At 44.2% G+C, this 20,861-nt stretch overlaps 1 protein-coding gene across 17 annotated transcripts in view; it reads left to right on the top strand.

Annotated features, from left to right (window-relative positions):
• Positions 1-20,861, top strand: part of KIAA1217 (KIAA1217 ortholog) — a 465,513-nt gene that overhangs the window by 317,929 nt on the left and 126,723 nt on the right. For 16 of the 17 annotated variants that reach the window (XM_055331014.1, XM_055331029.1, XM_055331028.1 and 13 more), the window contains one exon: positions 11,504-11,702. In XM_055331014.1, the coding sequence (XP_055186989.1) occupies positions 11,504-11,702 (199 nt within the window). Of the gene's footprint in view, positions 1-3,493; positions 3,558-11,503; positions 11,703-20,861 lie in introns of those variants that run through there. The other variant, XM_055331020.1, reaches the window with a different exon arrangement.

Genomic DNA, 20,861 nt, shown 5'->3' with positions numbered 1-20,861 from the left:
AAATGAGAGAGAGAGAGAGAGAGAGAGACTCAGTGATTGATTCAAGGCAGCTTGCGGGTAAAGAGATAGCTACCTTAGGTGGATCAACTAAAAATCTGAAGGCAAAACTTCAAAGTAGGAGGAGACAAACTTAGAGTATAGCTAACTGTAATTGGCTTGAATGTTAAATTTACGGTCAGCCTTTCCAATATATGCGACATTTTATATGTATTCTACATTTTTCTCCTTATGGCACAAAGTAATACTTTGTGCTCCTTCAGGAGGTGAAATGATTTTCCTTGTTTGAAATTCTAAAAGTGCCATTGTTCTGCTCATGCCTCCAGATGAGGGACTTCCATCCACATCAAAGGCAGGGCTATGTTGTGTATCGTAGGCAGCGGTGTTCTTCTTCATTCAGCCTTTTTATTTCATACTGTCTCCTTCACGAGGAAAGCATGACACTAAGTAAGAATTGCAGGAGTGTGTGTCTGAAAGGGGTGAGGGTCTGAGCTAACGAGATCCAGATTTGGACCTTGCTCTGGGTGTAATTTTCTATCCCCATGGAAGATTGCCGAAGGCAGAGGGAGGCGAGCTTGGCCCTATCTTCTCTCAGAAGGCTTGGTCTCATTCTGGCTTTGGAGGGAAGTCTGAGAATAGCCAATTCAAGGTGTTGTTTCAGAAGCGAGTCTGGGTCATATTACAGGTAGGACACCAGGCGGGCAGGTGGCGGGTGGACAGCTAATCCTGAAAGTGGAAACAGCTGCCCTGCGTGCTGACCCAGTGAAGGTCTGCGGGTACTAGCTGCTTCTCTAGGCACAGATAAACCTCTTAGAGGAAGAAAATGAGAAACAGATCATCTACATACTAGGAAGGGGTTGAAACATAGGAAATATTCAAAAGACTGTAAAAAAAAATTGCTAAAATTTCGAGTTTACCTGGAGTCACATTCTAATCAGAGCTTTAAAGTTAAGTGACAGTAATGGTATCAGAACTATAGATGTGAGAGGAGCACAAACAGAGCTACAGATGTGAGAATCTTGTCTCCTTAAAAGGTAAAGTGCATCATCTGCATGTCTAGAACGTAATGGATGGCTTTTGGCTCTTCTTTCTTAGCTGTAATCTTTTATGGAAGTGGAAGTCCATGCGATTCTGGATTCCTGCAGAATTTTGCATGGCATGAGAATGAAAAATGTGTCTTCATTCCCGTGTTTTCCCCATGAATTCGTGTCCTCATTTCAGGGGCTATCTAGAAGGATGAGTCCTTCTTCCTGGAATCTCATCATATGGAATACACATCTGAGAAGACAAGAATGGGCAGGAGTATCACCACAGACAAGAATCTTTCTGGCTTCTAAACGTTTTGTGATAGTCTTGCCTTCCTCTGATCTGCTCTTTAAAAATATCATGCTTATTCCAGTGATTGATATTTTTGTAAAAGTAGTCTATTCTCATTTTGGAGAAATAATGGGGAAAGTATGCTACTCATGCTATTACCTTATAAAGAAATCCAATGCTAATATTTGGGTATATTGCTTCCATTTCTTAAGTTATATGCAAAAAAAAATCCTTAAAAAAAAAACCCTGATTATGACTGCATAACATTTCATGGCTTGGCTCCATGGTAATTTGTTAGTGAGCCTTCCATGTGACTCTAGGTTTATTTATTCTCTATGACAGATGTCATCTACACAAATTTGCTCCCTGGCCCACTAGTATAGGAAGTCTTACCTTGCTAATTTTTGCGAATCACATTAAATTGGCTTGGTGTCAGCAATTACTGAGAAATTTATTCTTATCACTTTGGGATCATAAATCCTAAGGAGTGCATCTAGTCCCATAAAGCTGGGTGAGGTTCCTGGGTCTCCTGGGTCTCAGTAAATAGCCTCCAAGCAGACAGTCTGCAGGTGGACTCATGGGCCTGTCCGCCAAGCCTCCTAAGCTTGGGCACTGGTTTCAGCCACTCTAAGCATGTCACACATCTGTCCTGTCTGGTGGGGCCACTCCTTGTAAACGGAGTCCAGGTCTCCACAATTTGGAGAACACCATGGCCATCACCACCACCAAAAACAAAACTACCGTCCTCTAGCCAGCTCTGCAAAGTCATTTGCCCCCTTTTTCCTGCCCAGTTAGCAACCTTCCTCCTCACCCATTGCCAGGTGGGGGTGGTAAGACAACACTGCATTTATTTTCCAAATGTCTTTACCTCCTAAGCCTAATGTAGGGAGTGTGTCTTTCTGGTGGCCTCTGTAGCACACAGACACTATGAAAAGACCTTCCCCCTGGAAAGATTTATTTTAGGACACAAAGGCTTGGCAGTTGTTTCAGGAAATAAGGGAAAGGAGTAGATTTTCCATAATTTTTTTGTTTGTTGCTGACAGTTATGTGGACATGATAAGTTAATAATATCTTGAAAGATTCATCTGACACAAGAAAAACTTGAAAGCAAGTATCAATGTAGTGTGGTGCTTCTTGAAATAATGAGAAAGCATCCTTTTCTGCCCCAGGCACCCTTGTTATTTGTTTCTTGGCATCCATGGAGGGGGCTTTGTATGATGAGAGGGGGTTGGTGGAGGGGTCTGGTGTGGCTTGCATGGTGCAGTGCTCTGCCTGCCTTGCCCTGTGGATGCCTGTGGCTGGTTCTAGCCAGGGAGGCAGTGGCCACTGACTACTTGGTATCACTGCCTTTTCATCTTTCTGATCTGATAATGAAGTAACACACACGGGGAAGGAAAACGTGGAAACAAAAAACACAGTTGTACTTTGCTCAACTGCTGAATCGTCTGATTTTCCTCCAGACCAAACATCTTTGTTTTCACAGGTGAAAATCATGAAAAATGTCTGGGTACTCTTTTGGTGGAAAAAGGGAAGAAAGGGTTGAAATATTACCCTTGAAGAAACAGGGTATAAACTCAGTTTATCAAGGATAACTCATCAAAATAAATCCCAGAGAAAATGCTTTCCCACCTTATGTCCAAGCTGAGGAAGGGAAGTACTGATTTTTCAGAGCTAAACTTAAGACAGGAGAAACTTCTAAAAATCTCAGGTATGCACAGCTGGAAGGTGGCATTAGAGTGGGGTTTGTGCAGATATGTCTTTCTGGTCGTAAGGCCCAGGAGTTCCTGATTACTGGTAAAGCTGGCATATATCCACGTGCTGCTCACATGGCACGCAGATGGGCACTGAACAATCAATTGTGTGTATGTTTATACTCATAGCAGGACCACGTGGTACCTGTACTCAAGTTTTCTATTGAAAATAAAAGTTGATTTCTTCTCTAAGTTGTGAACACCAGACCCACCCTAAAGTTTCATAATTATTACAGAACCAAGTCATTCTCTCTTACATTTGTACTATAGTGCTCACATCCAGCTGTCATATTCTAGAACAGTGAGTATCCTCTATTCCCCAGGTTGGCCATCAGCATAGGAACGACCCTGAGGAGATAAGGGCTTGGGTTTTGCTTTTCTGGCCATCCACCACAGGTGTTGTGGGAAGTAGCCAAGGAGCTTCATGGAACCCAGGCCTGCTGCTTCTGAAAAACACCTGCTTTGCATCCCAGACTCAACTGAAAATGGCAGGTGGGCCACCTGATGGGAGAGGATGTCAGCCTAGACAGGTGCGGCCACCTGGGGTGGGTTTACGTAAGGGCAGAGGCAGGATGGAAGCCAGATATGCCTCAGAGAGCTCTTGTCATTCTCCCTATCCCCAGGCCCAAACCTAGCAGAGGCCTCAGAATTTGAAAATGAGGAGGGGCACCTGGCTGGCTCAGTCAGTGCAGCATGCCACCCTTGATCTTGGGATTGTGAGTTTGAGACCCATGCTTAACATAGATATCACTTAAATGAAAGAAAGGAAGAGAATCTGGAAAAGAAATTGGAAACAAGGAGAGGCAAAGAAGGGAGGCAAGTGATGGCACTGTGGCTTGTAGAAAGGGCTGTAAGCAAAGGAGACACTTCAACTTTCCTTAGGGACAACCCTTCATTCTCCTGAGGCCAGTGTGAAGCAGGGATGGTAGAGAAAACAGACGTGTGGGGATGATCCATTGCTGTTAACTTCTAATATTTTGCTCCTTGAATCTTTCACAGGAGTACCTAACAACTAGAAAGTTCTCTTCAGTTGGAGTCAGTTTTAAATAGGTTTGAGTTGAAAGCTTCCTAAGTACAAGAAATAGGATTAAAGCATTGGAATGTTGTTATTAAATTAACCGTGTCGGTTGATGAATACGGTTAATCCTTGAACAACTCATAGTTTAGCGGCACTGACCCCCCACACACAGTCAAAAATGTGTGTATAACTTTTCACTCCCCCAGAACTTTATGACCAATGGCCTTCTATTGACTGGAGGCCTTGCCAATAAACAGTCGATTAACACATATTTTGTATATGTGTTATATACTGTAGTCTTACAATACCCTAAGCTAAAGAAAAGAAAATATTATAAAGAAAATCATAAGGAGGGACGCCTGGGTGGCTCAGTGGTTGAGCACCTCCCTTCAGCCCAGGGCATGATCCTGGAGTCCTGGGATCGAGTCCCACATCGGGCTCCCTGCATGGAGCCTGCTTCTCCCTCTGCCTATGTCTCTGCCTATCTCTCTCTCTCTCTCTCTCTCTCTCTCTCTGTGTGTGTGTGTGTGTCTCATGAATAAATAAATACAATCTTTAAAAAAATCATAAGGAGAAGAAAATACCCTTAGAGTACTGTCCTGTATTTATCCAAAAATATCTGAATATAAGTGGACGTGTGCCATTGAAACCCATTTCAAAGGTCAACTATTAGGATAAGGAGTCATCCCAAATACATTTGCGTGTGAGAAGCATCATATTTCCAAATTCTTTGTGGGAATTGGGCATTAATTAGAATGATGTAAAACTTTAGTAAGGCAATGTTGAGTTTTGTTCAAAATATAACATAATTTGAAGTGACACGTATACCCTGGCTAACCAGACACCTCACCATTCCCAATGGTTATCATGTTATGTAAAGCTACATTAGCAGGCTTTGTTTTCTGGACTCAGTATTTCAATTTTGACTTTAGGAGGTCCGAAAAATGGGAATGGAAACACATCATCAGTGCCTCTAGCTATAACTTTCTTTTCTCTTTGGCTTTGTTCTCCAAATACAACAGCATTTCAGAGTAAGAATAAATTTGATCTCCGAGTATAACATAATGCTCATGGTGAACATTTCAGCAAATATTTGTTCATGATGATAGAATGTAAGTATGGCAGTCTTTTAAAAATTAATGCTGTGCAATTGTGTTGCACGTGCTTGAGGTCGTAAATGTAGAAAGCTAGATCCTAGTGCTAGTTAAGCTGCATATCTCTATCTAGCAAATGCAATAGGGTAAATAATTTGAAGGAAATCTCAATAAGCAAGTCTTCTGGGTGACATGCTTTTTTATTCTTTGTGTAGTGTCTATGTCAAAGTTATGAAGTTTTAGTCCTGAGAGGACTGCCTACCAACTAGTTCAACCTCTGGCCTTACAGATGAGAAACTAGGACTCGGTGAGGCTCTCTACATTGCCCACTTTTTGGTAGGAGCTGAACTAGAGCCAGCATCTCCAGACTCCTGATTAAATGACTTTACCACTGACTGTCAGCCCTGGAATCCAGCAGACTTGGTCCTATTTCCTTCACTTGCTAGAATTTCAAGCAAGTGGCTTAAATGATTTTTTTTCTCAATGGTGACCAGCATCATGAGTTGCAATGAGGTTTAAATGAGAATCCCATATGACAGTCACAGTGCAACAGGCAGCAGTTCTTTCAATCCTGGCTCTCTCCCCTCACTTCTCCATCAGGAGGAAAATCTTCCCAGAGGACCAGTCTGCACATGTTATAGATGAAACAGAGAGGGGACCTGCAGGAAGCCTGTTACCCCAGGATCTCTTGGTGATAGAAAACCCTCCTTGAAGAAGGGAAGAGTAGAAAGGATGATTGGAGTTCAGGTGGCCTGGTTTAACAAGCCACACCTTTGTGCATGACCCCAAATGACTTCTCTGGGTTTGTAGGTTTGGGGTCACCTGGGGATTTGGGGAAAACATCTAGAAAGTTGTAACAGAAACAAAGGGAGATGGGTTGGTATCATGATTCCCCATGAAGTACAGAGGGAAACCCAGCCTTCCAAACCCTTGAATCCTATTCCTATGGCTCTTGTACCATTACTACCATTCACTGCTCCACACGTCTTCCCCGGGGGGGGGGGGGCAGCTCTCTGCTCAGAAGGTTAAGGTAGAGGCTCCAAATGCCATTCTGTAGACAATGCCTAGGGAGAAAAGGCTTGGCCTGAGCCAAAATGAGAATAACTCCCAATGTAAAGACTTTTTTAGTAGGCCAAATCTGAAATTGTGTGAGTATCCTGCCCCCCTTTTTTGCTGTTAAAAAAACTCCTTTCCCCTGGGGATCCCTGGGTGGCTCAGCGGTTTAACGCCTGCCTTTGACCCAGGGTGTGATCCTGGGGTCCCAGGATCAAGTCCCATGTTGGGCTCCCTGCATGGAGCCTGATTCTCCCTCTGCCTCTGTCTCTGCCTCTCTCTCTCTCTCTCTCTCTCTCTCTCTCTCTCTCTCTCTCTCTCTGTCTCTCATGAGTAAATAAATAAAATCTTAAAAAATATATATCTCCTTTCCCATGTAATAATGATACCACACACAGTAACAATTTCAGTAGAGGGGACGTATTTGGGTGCCCCTAACTTTGTGAAATACCATCTTAGGAACTCTACATCATAACCTCTTCCCATAATTTTTAAAAGAGAGTTTCATCTGTGAAATACATATATGTACTGCTGACATAATAAATGTGCTAGCGTCATAACAGCCCAAGGTACGGAGCTGTTAGAACTGATCTGTGTCAGTAGTGGCTTGCTTGCAAGGCACAAAGTTGTCTCAAACTAGTTCAAGAACAAAAACGGAACTAAGTAGAAGGAATTAATGTATAAGGCCCCTCATTGTGCTGGAATCGGGAACTGGGATGCCCAGTGGGCCAGAGAGCTGCTCTCCATCTTTCGGGTCATGGGGATCTCTTAGCTCTTTTTTCCTGAACAGATCTGTCTCATCCTTCCTCTGAATTCTCTGTTTCACATTTCCTGTCCATTTCAGACACAACTTCATGTGACCTCACATTTCTAATTCTCATTCAACACTAATAAAATAGCTCCTTTGTCCCAGGTCTCCATTTTTCAGAGAGAGACTAGAATGGGCCCAGTCAAGATCAGGTGTGGCTACTGCTTGGTCCAGTCAGCTGAGACTGGGTTGGGAGTGGGTGACTCTGCACTTAGCTGCTCAAAGCAGCATATGCTTGAAAGTAAAAAGGGGGTTTCTACTAATAATCACCCCGGGACAACAGGTGCAAAGCAGGACTGTCCCAGGGTAGCCGCAATGCATGTCCTTCCCCCTCCCCCCAATATGGGACTGGGGCTTATCCAAGTGGGCAGGGAGGAATTCCTCAGGGAAGGAAGGACATATCTTGGAGACAGGAACTCTTTCAAAGATCACTGAGCATCAAGTAAAATAATAAATGTGAAACTTTTTCATGAATTAGCAGGAGGCAAAATCCTGCCCTGAGGTTGCCTATAGAAAAACACAACTGGGGGAGGTGCTTGGGTGGCTCAGTCGGTTGGGCGTCTGCCTTCAGCTCAGGTCATGATTCCAGGGTCCTGGGATTGAGCTCCACATCAGGCTCCCTGCTCAGCAGGGATCCTGCTTCTCCCTCTCCCTCCACAGCTCCTCCTGCCTGTGCTCTCTCACTCTCCATCTCATACATAAAAATCTAAAATAAAATAAAATAAAATAAAATAAAATCTTAGTCTTTTATTTAAAGAAAAAAAAACAACTCGGTAGTCAACTACTTTGGATTATGTATCTGTTAGTTCAGTTGAGAGAGAGACAGGGGAAAATGTCCCTTGAGAGTCCAGCAGTTGTCCCACTTTCTCCTCCTGGCTGCCCCCTAGTGCACAGACACCTGAGAACACGGGTGTGTGACTTAGCTCAGGGCATCCCTTAGCACCTGTTCAGTCATGTCTTCCTCCCCTCTTCCCACCGTGGTCCACCCTTCAATGCCAGCAGTTATTCCCTAAACCCCTTCTGCATTCACAGTGACACACCTCTTAGCTCTTTTCGTCCCACTGTTAGGTGTCTATTATCCTTGACCCCAAAATATACCTTAAATGCATTAGGAGCTCAGGAACCACATGCAGCGCTCCTGACCCCAGGAGCCTCGCACTGTGCTGAGTACAGGGTCTCTGTTCCAAATGCTTTTTGACTTTTCTTTTCTCCTGTAGCAAATCACAGAGTATCTGACGTTCGTTAGTGTCAGCAATTTCTATTGTCTTTTCTCTGCACTAAATGATGTCTTAGCAGCGAGCTGGCATCTAGGGAGGGGACCCTGTGAGGCGATTGCTAATATGCAATGATAGTTTGCAGGGAGAAAGTGAATGATATGAAATAAAAGAGGGGACATTTATATTTGGAACTAAGTAGCTATGTACAGGAAGTTTTTTTTTTTTTAAAGATTAGCCCTTACATCTCTCTTTTTATACATATTACCACCACGATGACCCTGAACAAGAAATAGAAATTTGATTCTGACTTTCTTCAAGGATTATTGCCTTTTGCAATGGAAAATGACAACTCATCAAATGTATTATATCTGCCGTGGGCTGCAAAGTTGACCAAACGGTAGAGGCCATGAACGTGGCCCCGCTGCTTAAAGTAATATTATTTCTTGGCTATTTTGCTAAACTGAGTGTGTAGTCTTTTTTTTTTTTTTAATCAAGTCAAAGTGAAGACATTTTCCCTTGATATTCTGCTGAGTGTAGCAACCAGGTAGCTACTTCATTGAAGACCATATGAATTTATCTAGGTCTTGGCAGGCCAGGCAGTGATTTAGGGATGATTTTTCTAATCAAGTTATATGTTCACCGAGTGCCAAAGCCAGATCCCAATGTTTATTACAGAAGCAGTCCTTATGGAAAATAAATCTGGCAATAAACCACATTGGGAGCTTGCACAGAAAAATTAAGCCAAAGAGACAATTTAACTGTTAATGGGTGTCCTCTCCGGCATGTAATGTGAGCTGAGAGTTTCCTATGGAACACCCAGGCTGGTCCTCTCCCTGAAGCTACATCCCACTCTTAAGGGAGTGCACAGATCTATGTGCTGATCCTGTTCCGGTTTTCCTCTGGGGAAGGTCTTGAGAGGTGTATCAAGGAGCAGGGGTGTAGATAATGCAATAGTGCTCCTGCCAAGAGGGATCTCCTTGTATCCTTAGTAGCAAGAGAGAGGGGAAAGAAGCTGACCATTCTATCCTCAAAAGGGTTCCCTAATGTATCAGGCTACCTAATTTTCAGTGTACCTTGATCCAAAAACCGTTAAGAATTTCAAGACAGGGGTGCCTGGGTGGCTCAGTTAGTTAAGCATCCAACTCTTGATTTCAGCTTCAGGACATGATGTCAGGACTGTGAGATTGAGCCCCACATCCAGCTCTGTGCTGAGCAGGGAACCTGCTTAAGATTCCCTCTCTCTCCCTCCCTACCCTTTCCCTCCTTCTCTCCCTCTTCCTCCCCACCCCACATATTCTCTCTCTCTAAAAAAAAGAAAGAAAGAAAGAAAGAAAGAAAGAAAGAAAGAAAGAAAGAAAGAAAGAAAAAGAAAAAGAAAAAGAATTTCAAGACAGCCACAGTAGAGCATGAATCCAAGCATGGAACCCTTTTAAGTGTGGGGCCCTGTATGGGGCATAGGTTGTACACCCATGAAGCTGCTCCTGCCTTGAGAGGTAAATGCTTTGGTGCTTAACTTCAAAATGCAGTGGCCTCCTTAGGAAGACTTAAAGGAAATTAAGGAATGCAAACAAACCAAAAAACTAGCTACCGTGGCCTGCCAGTAGCCCAGCACTAGCCCCTCAGCACCTTTAGCATCTTAGTAAGAGAAAACTCGCCTGCCTGATGCATTCTGATCAGTTTGCCTTCCAGAAGGTGCCTGGGATCATGTAATGCCAGTCACGGTGGGCAGTGCGAGAGGGGAGAGCTGAGATAATGTGTTCATTCAGCCTAATCCCCTATTTCGCTGACTCCTTTTCTCTGACCATCCACGGGTATAATCTCCGACCTCTACCCGCTAGTTCAAGTGATCCTCTAAAAAATGTATCTGATCCTGGCCCCCTCATGCCTTTCCCTGCCTAAAATGCCTCCACGAAGTTCTGGTACCTTCAAATTCAGTTGAGCGCCCTCATTTTGACCCCACAGCTGTGTGTGATCTGATCTCTGTTGGACATCCACCCCAGCAAGTCTCCAGTGCTTGCCACTTCTTTCTGCATCAGGGACTTTGCATTGGCCACCCCTCAACCTGGAGTGTCTTTCCCTCTTTTTATCCCTACCCTCTGGCTGACCACCTCCTCCCACCTTACCTCTTCCTTGAGAACACAGTTCACATGGCTTTCCGACTTCTCCACTCAAGTACCCCACTCCCACTAGTTGGACTTAACATAGTCTCACCACGGCTTTACCTTTGTCTTCGTTGTTGGTCCCCTGGTGAGACTATGAGCACCATGAGGCCAGGGGCAAGTCTGTTTTGTGCATCATTCTGGCCCCAGTACCTAGCACGGTGCCTGGAACATAGTGGGTACTCAATATGTGTCTGTTGGAAGGATGAATGGATGTACCCACACAGTTCCTCATTTACACATCATTATACACTATCTTGTGCTGTTTTGTGCCTTTCACTAATTGCACCAATTAGTTCTGAAACTCTTTGACGTCGGGCAGCATGTTGTCTGTTTTTCTCCATTTCCCACAATGCTCAACCAATAGTCCATGTTCAAGGAATTTTCTTCACTAATGGATTATGAGCATCTTACACATGAAATTGCTTTCCACTACAGTACAGATAATTAAAAGTTCAGTTATGTGTCGTGTGTGTGCAAGTTATTCTAGGTCCTTTCTGCCGATTGTTGAGGTAAGTAATAACCAAAGCTAAACATAATCTTACCTATGGGATTTCTGTCTCAAAGGAAAAAATGTAACTGTGATATAAATGTCTCCTTCACAATCTTGGTTTACTGATTTTGGGAGCAGTCTTAATGTAAGACTTTAAAGGACTGGTTGTGTTCACTTTATTGTGGTATGAATGCCTCATCCATTTAGGTATATATAAACGTGTACAATCCCATCTGTTGTCATAACAACCGTTAAAATTTGTCTGGCCAAAGGAATTGATTTGCCATCATTCTTTCCTAGGATGTGGCTCATCCTCAACTCCTTGTTCAAGCTGAAATTTGTACAGTAGATGCGCAGTGATAAAAATCTTAATGGACTACTCAGGGACAATGTGGGGTGTGTTTTTTTCCCCAGTAACTTTCACAATTGATACTTTGACCCACTGGATCTTCAGTTTTCTGGGTCCAGTCATTCTGATGGATTTTTCCCCTGCCATACTGTTGGCCCAGATTGGCAGACCTTGATGATATTGAAAACTTTTTCAGCATAATTAATAGTCATTTATTTTCCTACTTTCTTTCAAATGCCTTTTGCAGACAAGAAGCCCCAAACTGTCTCATAGTCCCCAGCCTCCCAATTTGGGTGACCCGGTCGAGCATTTATCAGAGACGTCTGGTGATTCTTTGGAAGCCATGTCTGAGGGAGAAGTTCCAAGTCCTTTTTCCAGAGGCAGCCGAACTCGAGCAAGTCTTCCAGTGGTGAGGTCAACCAACCAGACAAAAGAGAGATCTCTAGGTAAGCCTCAGAGGGCAGTTTCCAATGCCCCTTTTTTACTGCGTATATACATTTTTATACTTCTGAACATATATGCCTGCATCCAAATGTTAATTAGGTCTTGTTTTGTGAAAACACAAGTACTACGACACTTGACTAATTTAACAGCAAGCTGAGGAAATAGCATGTCCAAGCTGTCTTTTGGGCCAGGCTCTGTGACAGTGAAACCATAAACACAGGGCTATCCCCACCACCGCATGGAAGGATGGAGGGGCTCGGCATGTGTTTGGCATAGCTTTTCCTTTCAACAAGCATTTAAGGAAAGCAGAAGGATTCTATTGTTCTGCCTTTACCACTTATCATTTGCTCTTTTATATTGGAAATTCAATTTCTGTCTCGCTTTACTTTAAAAAAATGTTTTGGCCTTTAACAAAATGTACAGTTCATAAAGATTTAGACCTCTCTGCCGATTTCATAAGCTTAACCAGCTGTTTCAATGTTCCAGACCAGTACTTATTTTTGCAGATCGTTGGGGTCATGGGGTAGGAGCGTACAGGAACAGGATCAGCCCACAAAAGGCTTCAGGGTCTGGCCCCTACAGAAGATAGCAAAGTGATGCCACATAAAACTTAGCAAATGCCTTGCTTGGAGGAGAAAAGAGCTGCAAGCTTTGGGGAGGAATGCTGATTGTTCCCTTGGTTGCAGATTATAGGAAGACTGGTTGCAAACATTGTCCTTGCTGCCCCCCCCAAAAGAAAACCCCAAACTATTGTTATTTGTATTATCAATGTTACATTTTAACATTAAATTTTATATAGTTCACTTTAGATTACTAATCCAGGGCCCTCATTTTACCAACGAGAGAAGAAAGCGACAAAGAACAATCTGCTTTTTTCTTTTCTTGCTTTTTGGTTTTGGGGGGTTTGTTTTTGTTTTTGTTTTGAAGTCACACGGTTGATGGCTGAAGTGGGCCTCCAGTTCCTATTTAGTCTCCCGTACAATTGAAGGAGTGGGACACACAGGGGTGTGATACACCCGAGGAACATCCTGGGCCAGGACAGGGTCAAGACAACACAGGGACATAGGCTTCCACACCTAGCCCCAGGCTGGAGCCTTCCAACTTCTTGACGCAGTGCTGTACTCTGCCCTGCTCTGCCTGAGGGAGCAGGAGCCAATCCGGGACTGGAATTTCTCCTTTGTGCTTTGCAGGAAATGAGTGAACTGCAGGTCCCCGTAAAGACAGCCTGTGCTTGGCAAAATAAAATGAAGATAGAATAATTGCCTGCACGCCTCCCTCCATACCTGGGGACCACTGAGCCTGAGGGATGATGGCTCCTTTGTCTTGCGGGTGGGAGTTTCCTCTAGCAGCCAAGCAGGGTTAGCAGCTCGGGTAGTTCCTGGCCATGTTCAGGAAGCAAGCCTGGGGCAGAGAGGCTGCGGGAGCCAGGGGCAGCCTTGCCCTAGGAATTGCTGAAGATCACTGGTGTTTTCTCCTGAAGTGGCTGTGCTCCCGCAAAGCGTTCAGCACACCTTGCTGTGAAAGTCCTGACGAGCAGAGTCGCAGCAGATTAAACAAAAGTGCATCCAGGGTGTTTACTCTTCCAGCTCCAAGAGACACCTTGTGGCCTGTGACTTTTTACAACTCTTGGATAGAAACAGGAATACAGTGAGCAGAGAGGAGAGGAATGAGAAGTTTGCCCAAGCAAGAGGACTCGTTTGGAGGAATGAGGCTGGTGCAGGATCAGGGGGGTTGGTGCTTCCTTTGATCGCCTCTTGGTGGCCAGTTTGGGAATGTCACCCTAGGTGCACCTGGCCTTGTGGTGTAATTCAGTTGAGCCAGGATGGGAAATAAACAGGAAAGTGTGAGTCAGGGAGAGTCTAAACACAGTCTCCCTGCCAGGGGCCTGGCTCAGCCTTGTGTTCGGGGGAAAATCCCAAGTGTGATTTACTTAATATGCACACACAGGCTCCGGGGCAGGGCAGGCTCCCCAGAGAGCCCAGAACCAGGAGCCCTGGGTGTCCCCCAGCACCTGGTGGTGGAGGAGGAGCACAGCTATGACTCCACCTGCCCCAGAGAGGCTTTGGACCAGGGGGGGGGTGTGGGGGAGCGGGGTTGAGGAGGACAGACTGAGCTGTGACCTCCTGCAGACCCACTGTCCGTGCTCCACAGAACTTTTGGGATCTGGACCCTGTCACTTTATATTCATCTGCAGAATTTCAAGATCTTGCCCTGAAGCTCCGTTGATCCTGTCTTTATTTAAAATTTTTCATACTTTGTTCATGATGGATTGTTTTTATGTTGATTCTGACTTGTAAAAAATAACACATGGAAATATTATTTATCTTGATAGCTGACTTATGGGAGGCCCCTTGAATTTTGCCCTTAAGGTAGTGCCTCACTCTCTTCACCCCGGTGGCTGCCCCGTGTGTCACCCCTGGAACAGCACGCCTGCCATCCGTAGGGTCTGTGGCCCCAGAGCCCGGAGTGAGGCCGAGCCTCTTCATGTGCACAAGGAGCCCCCAGCACAGGCTGCACTGGGGGTGGCAGTGGGGGGGGGGGTCTGGGTGACTCGAGAGTGGGGCTGGGACTGCGCAGCCTCCTCAGACCTCTCTGGCACCCTGGAGGGGAAGAGACCTGCTCTCACTTCAGCAGCCTGTGCCTGGAGATAAACCTGCCTGCTTAATCATTTTTCCACCTGACTGATTCCTCCTTTCTATCATATTAGTGTATTTAGGAGGAGCCCAGGGGGACTGGGCATGGGGCATGGTGTATGTCACCTGTCTTGGAGTCTTTCAGAAGACATGGAGGCCAGAGAAGGACGGTGTAGGGGGTGCCCCAAGGTGTCATTCAGCACAGGGAAGTTAGTTAGACCTCGTTGGTGCCTGTGTAACAAGCCCCCTGCGTGCAGGATGTGAGCCTCCCGTCAGGGAGAGGGCCCTGGGACTGCAGGCATGGCCAAATGACAGCAAAACCCACAAGTCCATTCCCAAGCGGCGGCCAAAATTAGCCTCTCGTGGAGATTCACAAAGCAGAAAAGTGAGGAAAGAAAGTTGTGATTCCCAACACGCTCAGGTTCCTACGACGTGCCCACCCTGTATGCTCACCCCTGCAGTGGTGGAGGAGTCTGTGCCCTCTGCCCCTCCACCCGTCCACGGCTCAGATGACATCTTTCTCAGTGGAACTGATCCTACTGCTCCTTCCTTCTGTCTTCAGTGAAAATAGAGAGGACTGGGAGAGAGGAAGTCTACAAAATAAAACCGCTTTGCAGTGGAGCTTGTTTTAGAAGTCATTTCCATGAAAAACTGCCCCGCTGATATTAGGCCTGGGTCTTTTTTTTTTTTAAATGTTTTTTTTTTAATTTTTTTTTAAAATTTATTTATGACAGTCACACAGATAGAGAGAAAGAGGCAGAGACACAGGCAGAGGGAGAAGCACCGGCCTGGGTCTTAATGATGGAGTCGTTTGCTTTTAATCATGGCCATCTTATGAATGCCTATCTGCAATGTGACCCTGGGCAAGGGCTGGGGTCTGGCCGCTCCACCGCCTGGCTTTGGGGAAAGGGTAGCCACAAGATGTTCCCACCCTTCTGGGTGCCCTCAGGAATTTGAAAATAAAACTCCTGTGAAAACAAGAACAGCAGTAGCAACTTCCTCCAAGCTGCAGCCAGATGCCATTGTTGACTGTATTCTGAATGGTGAGCGACAGGAAAAAGACCTCCCAAACCAGCCCAGCAGCCAGAGGTGTTGCCACTTCTGGAACAAATCTCCTCCTCAAGACTCAGCCTCAATAAACAACAATGATTTTAAATGGCTTGTGAGGATTTTAGACTAATTAAGGGAGAATTTTCTCGGTGCATTTGAATTGCTTAGCATCTCTATGTTCTTTTATTCCAAAATGGTGACAATGAGGGTAGGGTGCTCTTTCTCTGACAACACTTTCGGGGGTGGGGGGGCAGGGGGGAAGGTTCGAGCTTACCAGAATCTTCCCTCCTGTGCACAAGAGTGAGTAGGAGGTTCAGGCAAAGGGTTGAAGAAACCACCCCCATCTACGAAGTGGGCCAGGGCAGAGACTCGAAGACTCGCATTTGAGTACTCGGTTGTTTGAGCATGAAGGGTTAGCCCTTGGATAGTTGAAAGAGAAATAAATTTCAGACAAATGTTAAGAAGAGCTGCTCTATAGAGTAAGTGCAACATTTATGAAATTTGTTTTCCTAAGCACCAGGAGTGATTGAAATGTGATATAAAAACAAGAATTTACAGAGAGTTTTCAAAGCAGATCAGTAGTTTTGAGGCACATTCCAGATCTTTTTAGGGGACGACCCTAAAAGGAGACCCTAAAAGGAGAGTGGGGTTTTTTTTTGTATATTTTTTATTGGAGTTCGATTTGCCTACGTATAGCATAACACCCAGTGCTCATCCCATCAAGTGCCCCCCTCAGTGCCCGTCACCCAGTCACCCGGTCCCCCCTCCCACTTCCCCTTCCACTACCTCTTGTTCGTTTCCCAGAGTTAGGAGTCTCTCTTGTTCTGTCTCCCTCACTGATATTTCCCACTCATTTTAGCAGAGTGCTTTCTCTAGCGTGGAACTAAGTGGACAGGCATGGGTGGGTATGGTGGTTGACTGGCGTCGTCCACTCCAGCCTTCCTTCACTCCAGGGGGCTGGAATGCACAGTCATTCCGGAATATCAGATGTTCTGGGTTCCAAAAGTAGGGAGGGACCAAGGCATTTGTGGAGGCTTTTGGATTTTCTGTAGTGTCATTTGTCATTGTCCCAGGGACATTGTGGTCACTGAAGCTTGTGTTGAGAGTCAAAATGCAAGGCATCCCATTTTTCTAGTGCCAAGGACACATGTGTGGCCTGAAGTGAGTCTCTGACCACACTAATAGCTTCCTGCTCAAGGCAGCAAGGCTTGGACTCACAGCAGTCCAGGGTGGCAGGAAGCTTCCTCATTGTCAAACAGGTCCTGCGGTGTCCCAGTGCTACAGTGAAAATTCAGCCCAACGATGGTGCAAGTCATTTAATAAATCAGTTTTCACGTAAGTTAACCAGAGTCAGTTCAGTCTCTGCAAGTGAACCCTGACTGGCACACATGAACTGATTTCCTGTATTTGTAGAATACAATATATTTGTGGAATGTCCCCTGTTCCTCATGTTTCTGAAAATATAAAGACCAGCAGGTACAAACTGATGACTTCTAGAGACTTGGCAGTGAACTGGAGAATGGCCTGCCGATATAGGTGTTTTCGACCATGTTTCTTAGAACTTTAGAGTTCTGTGGAGTTTTCTCACGAAATATTGAAATTTTATATAAGATTTCATTTGAAAGTGAGCTGTGCTGAACTGCTCTCTCTCTCTTTCTTTCTCTTTATCTCTCTCTTTGTCTCTGTCTCTCTCGCACACACACACACACACACACTAAAAGCGTCAATAGACCAGGCATGGGGGAAGGAAAAAAGAGAAGGGATTATGAAGAAATTTCCTCTATACAACAGAAGTCCTTGAGTACTTTAATTTGGCTACATTGAGTGAGTCAAAAGGATTGCCTCCTAGTGCTTGCACTCGATGGAATGAATGTCCCGAAATGTAGATTTTCGTAAACTGCATCGATTCTTAAGCTAAGAAAAAGGATGAGGTTGGGGCTGGGAATTAACCACTGAAAGGAATGTTTCAAGAAATCCTCTGGTATACTGATGCATGGTTTTGCAATGCGAGTAATCGTTCCCAATTTTCCTTCATAAGCTTGGGTTTTCATATATGAGGTTTTCCGAAAGAAGGGAATATACTTATCCAAGCTTACCCTCTTGGCTTTCATTTCATCCATAAGAAAGAATGTTCTTGTAAAAGATGACTGTGTAGATTCATGGTTGGTTTGTGTTTATTTTGTTTTCTTTCTTAAGTTTTTATTTATTTGAGAGAAAAAGAGAGTGTGAGAGCTTGAGGTGGCGGGGAAGGGTAGAGGGAGAAGCAGGAGCCCAACTCGGGGCTGGACCCCAAGACCCCGAGATCATGACCTGAGCCAAAGTCAGACGCTTCACTGACTGAGCCACCCAGGTGCTCCTTGTGCTTATTTTAAAAAATGAAGTTCATCAGATGTCTTTCGAAATCTCTTGCTGTTAACTCCTGGGTTGAAACCCTTTAACAGATTTTTCAGACTTCAAAGAAAGCATTTAGTTAATAGGATATGTGAGGAGATTTGTGCCTTTGAACAATATCTTGAAGGTATTTTGCAGACAGGATGCAGATAAGAAAAACATCAACCAGAGTGATAGATGTGATGGCTTCTAAGGATCACAGCCCTCCCCAGCCACCGCCGTTATTCTACAGGGCCTGTCTTTGGTTAGGTGGTAACAAAGAGGGGTCTTGGAGAAGACTTGGGGGCTGCCATTTCTGTTTCCCCCTGTACAACTGGAGTGTTGCCAAACCTAGATTTTGCAGGTCATCTTCTGGAAAGTCTACATAAAACATTTGGATACTCCAGGTGGAGCTATGGGGTTAGATAACTAGAAAGATGACTTAAATTTCCAAAGCTATTTTAGGAGATTAACCTTCCCATAAGCAAGTATGAAATCTCTCTTTCTCTCAAAGCTGTGATATCCCAGCCTAACCCAGACACCTAGAAAATGTTTTTGCCTTCTTTTCTGATGTTAAAAAATACTCTTATTCAAAAAAGAACCCTTCATCAGGTTTCACAAGGCAACAGAAGAAAGTAAGGCAAGATTTATCTGTTATTTATATCTCTCTACATCCAAAATAGATTTGATTGGGCTCATTCAAAGACAATAAAAGTATATAAGAACCATTAAAACAAGAATTAACACAAGTAGCAGTTGGGCACAAAATGTGTGCCAGAAAAATTAAGATAGGGATAATTGCTATAATTGCAGCCAAGACCAAAAAATAAATAAATAAATAAAGAAGATAAAAGGGGAAATTTAATGAGTCAAGTGGATTCCATTATTTAAAAACAGGTTTGTACCAGCTTATTAGAAGGAAGAGTCTAAAGCATTATAACCTGAGAATTCCTGCCTCTTGATGTTGTTGACAACATATTATGTAATAGACAGTTCTATGTAATAACAGTTGTTTTATAAAAGTTTTTCATATTGCTACATAAAAATTCAAAATCCCAGGACCCCATATGAAGCCACACTGTTAGGAGGCACATTTTCTTGGACTCTGCAGGTTTCTGGTGATCTCATCTGATATGCAGGTAGAGTTGATACAGTTTCGATAGTTGACCTGGCCCTTAGGTGATTGGCTCTTGACCACTCATTATCTCATCAGAGTGGGTAACTGCAGCTGGAAGGGAAATTTTGAGGGGCAGGTCACGGTTGAAGGTTTGAATGACAAAAGAGACTTAGAGAAGGATTGGGAGAGATTCCTCTCTCCCATCACCCCCATGGAGGCAAAATCCCAAATTTTTAATGTGTTCTAATGATACTAGCTGTTACTCTATACTCTCTCCAGGAATGAGTTTGGGAGTATCTGAATTCAGAGGATGTATTCTAATGTGCCCTCTATGGTTTGGTTGGAATAAGAGATGAGACGTTAAGAGATGTTGCCTGAACTATGCTTTGGGGGAAAGATTTAGTTAGTCTGTCTCTTTTGTTTTCCTTTACTGTAAAAACTCAATGTAAGAATTAGTTGTCTCTGTCTCTCTATTTTTTGGTAAATGAAGATTCATTACACACTTCAAAGTTTCTTGCCAAGTTAATTTGTTCTTAAAAGCTGACTTTAAAATATAACCCTTTACATTCATCGAATTCTATAAGAATTCCCACACATTTTTGGCATCAGCCTTTAAAGAATATTCTGTGAAACACTGAAAACAATATGAAGATGCAAGCTAGCTTTCTGTCATACACCCAAATAGAACTCCATCCTAGGTGGTGTCATTCTAGCCGTGGCCTCCAGAGGGCTGCCCACTGACATCTGGAAACATTTTTTGGCAGCTTCTTGTATTTCAGGCAGAGTATGAGAACATAGGAAGGTACCGGTTCTGCACTGCTAGAGGGTAGACATATGTCTGCTTTGGCGAAAGAACTGGTGAATTCCTGTCCAGATTTTTTGAGTTTGCTCTGGGATATGGGATTACAACTAAACAGCCTTGAAGCATGGAGATGATGTTCTGTGTGCACCACCAGTGGACTCGCTCTCCATCCAGAAGCTTCTTTGGAAATGACAGCCAGCCCAGCGAGCCCTGAGGCACCCCTCTGATGGTGTTTAGCCTCTTGTCAGTCTGAACCACTTTCCTAGGGGCTGTTATTGGCTGAATGATACCCTTACCTCCCCCCTTATAAGAAGAGAAGGTAAAGACATGGGTAAAACAGGTATAGAGAAAGACCACGCAAAGACACAGGGAGAAGGTGCCATCCTCAAGCCAAGAAGAGAAGCCTCAGAAGGTAACAGCTCTGCCACTACCTTGATCTCAGACTTCTAGCCTCCAGAACTGTAAGAAAATAAACTTGCATTGTAAAGCTCCCCAGTCTGTGAGACTTGGTTACAGCCACCCAGCAGACCTATGCAGGGCTCAGGACACCTTTTTTCTTCCTACCTTTTTTCTCATTTGAGGGTACAGTCAGCCTTATGGTAGTTGCCACAAACCTTAAATGTTTCTTTCTTCAAGGCAGGACAATTAGATTTGTCAACTTTTCTGTTTATTTTAGTTAGCCTTTGCATAGTGCACTGACTTGGTTTCTTGACATTGTAAGGGGAAATTAAAAAACCTTTGGTATAGATTCAGCTGCTTCTTTTTTTTTAGTGATTTTATTTATATACTTATGATAGACACAGAGAGAGAGGCAGAGACACAGGCAGAGGGAGAAGGAGGCTCCCTGCAAGGACCCCGATACGGAACTCGATCCTGGGACCCTGGGATCACGACCTGAGCCAAAGGCAGATGCTCAACCACTGAGCCACCCAGGTGTCTCCAGACTCAGCTTCTGTTACTACTTTTCTGTTTCACATTTCTCAAGCCCTATCCTCCAGTTTAGAAAATGAAAGTTGTTTGACATCTAACTGTATCCCAAGAAAAGCTCCTAATTTCATCATGCTGAGTTTGAATTCTCAAAAATTTGGGTAATGTCATTAAAAATGATACTTCCACCAACTTTTCACTTTTAGAATTTTTCTAAGGTGTTAATTGGCTTTCAGACATCTCTGGCTACATGTCTCCCAGT

The sequence above is a fragment of the Nyctereutes procyonoides genome, unplaced genomic scaffold (assembly GCF_905146905.1).
Source record: "Nyctereutes procyonoides isolate TBG_1078 unplaced genomic scaffold, NYPRO_anot_genome, whole genome shotgun sequence".
Taxonomy (NCBI): Eukaryota; Metazoa; Chordata; class Mammalia; order Carnivora; family Canidae; genus Nyctereutes; species Nyctereutes procyonoides.
The sequence above is the reverse complement of the archived record's forward strand: the minus strand, read 5'-3'. Positions and strand labels throughout refer to the sequence as shown.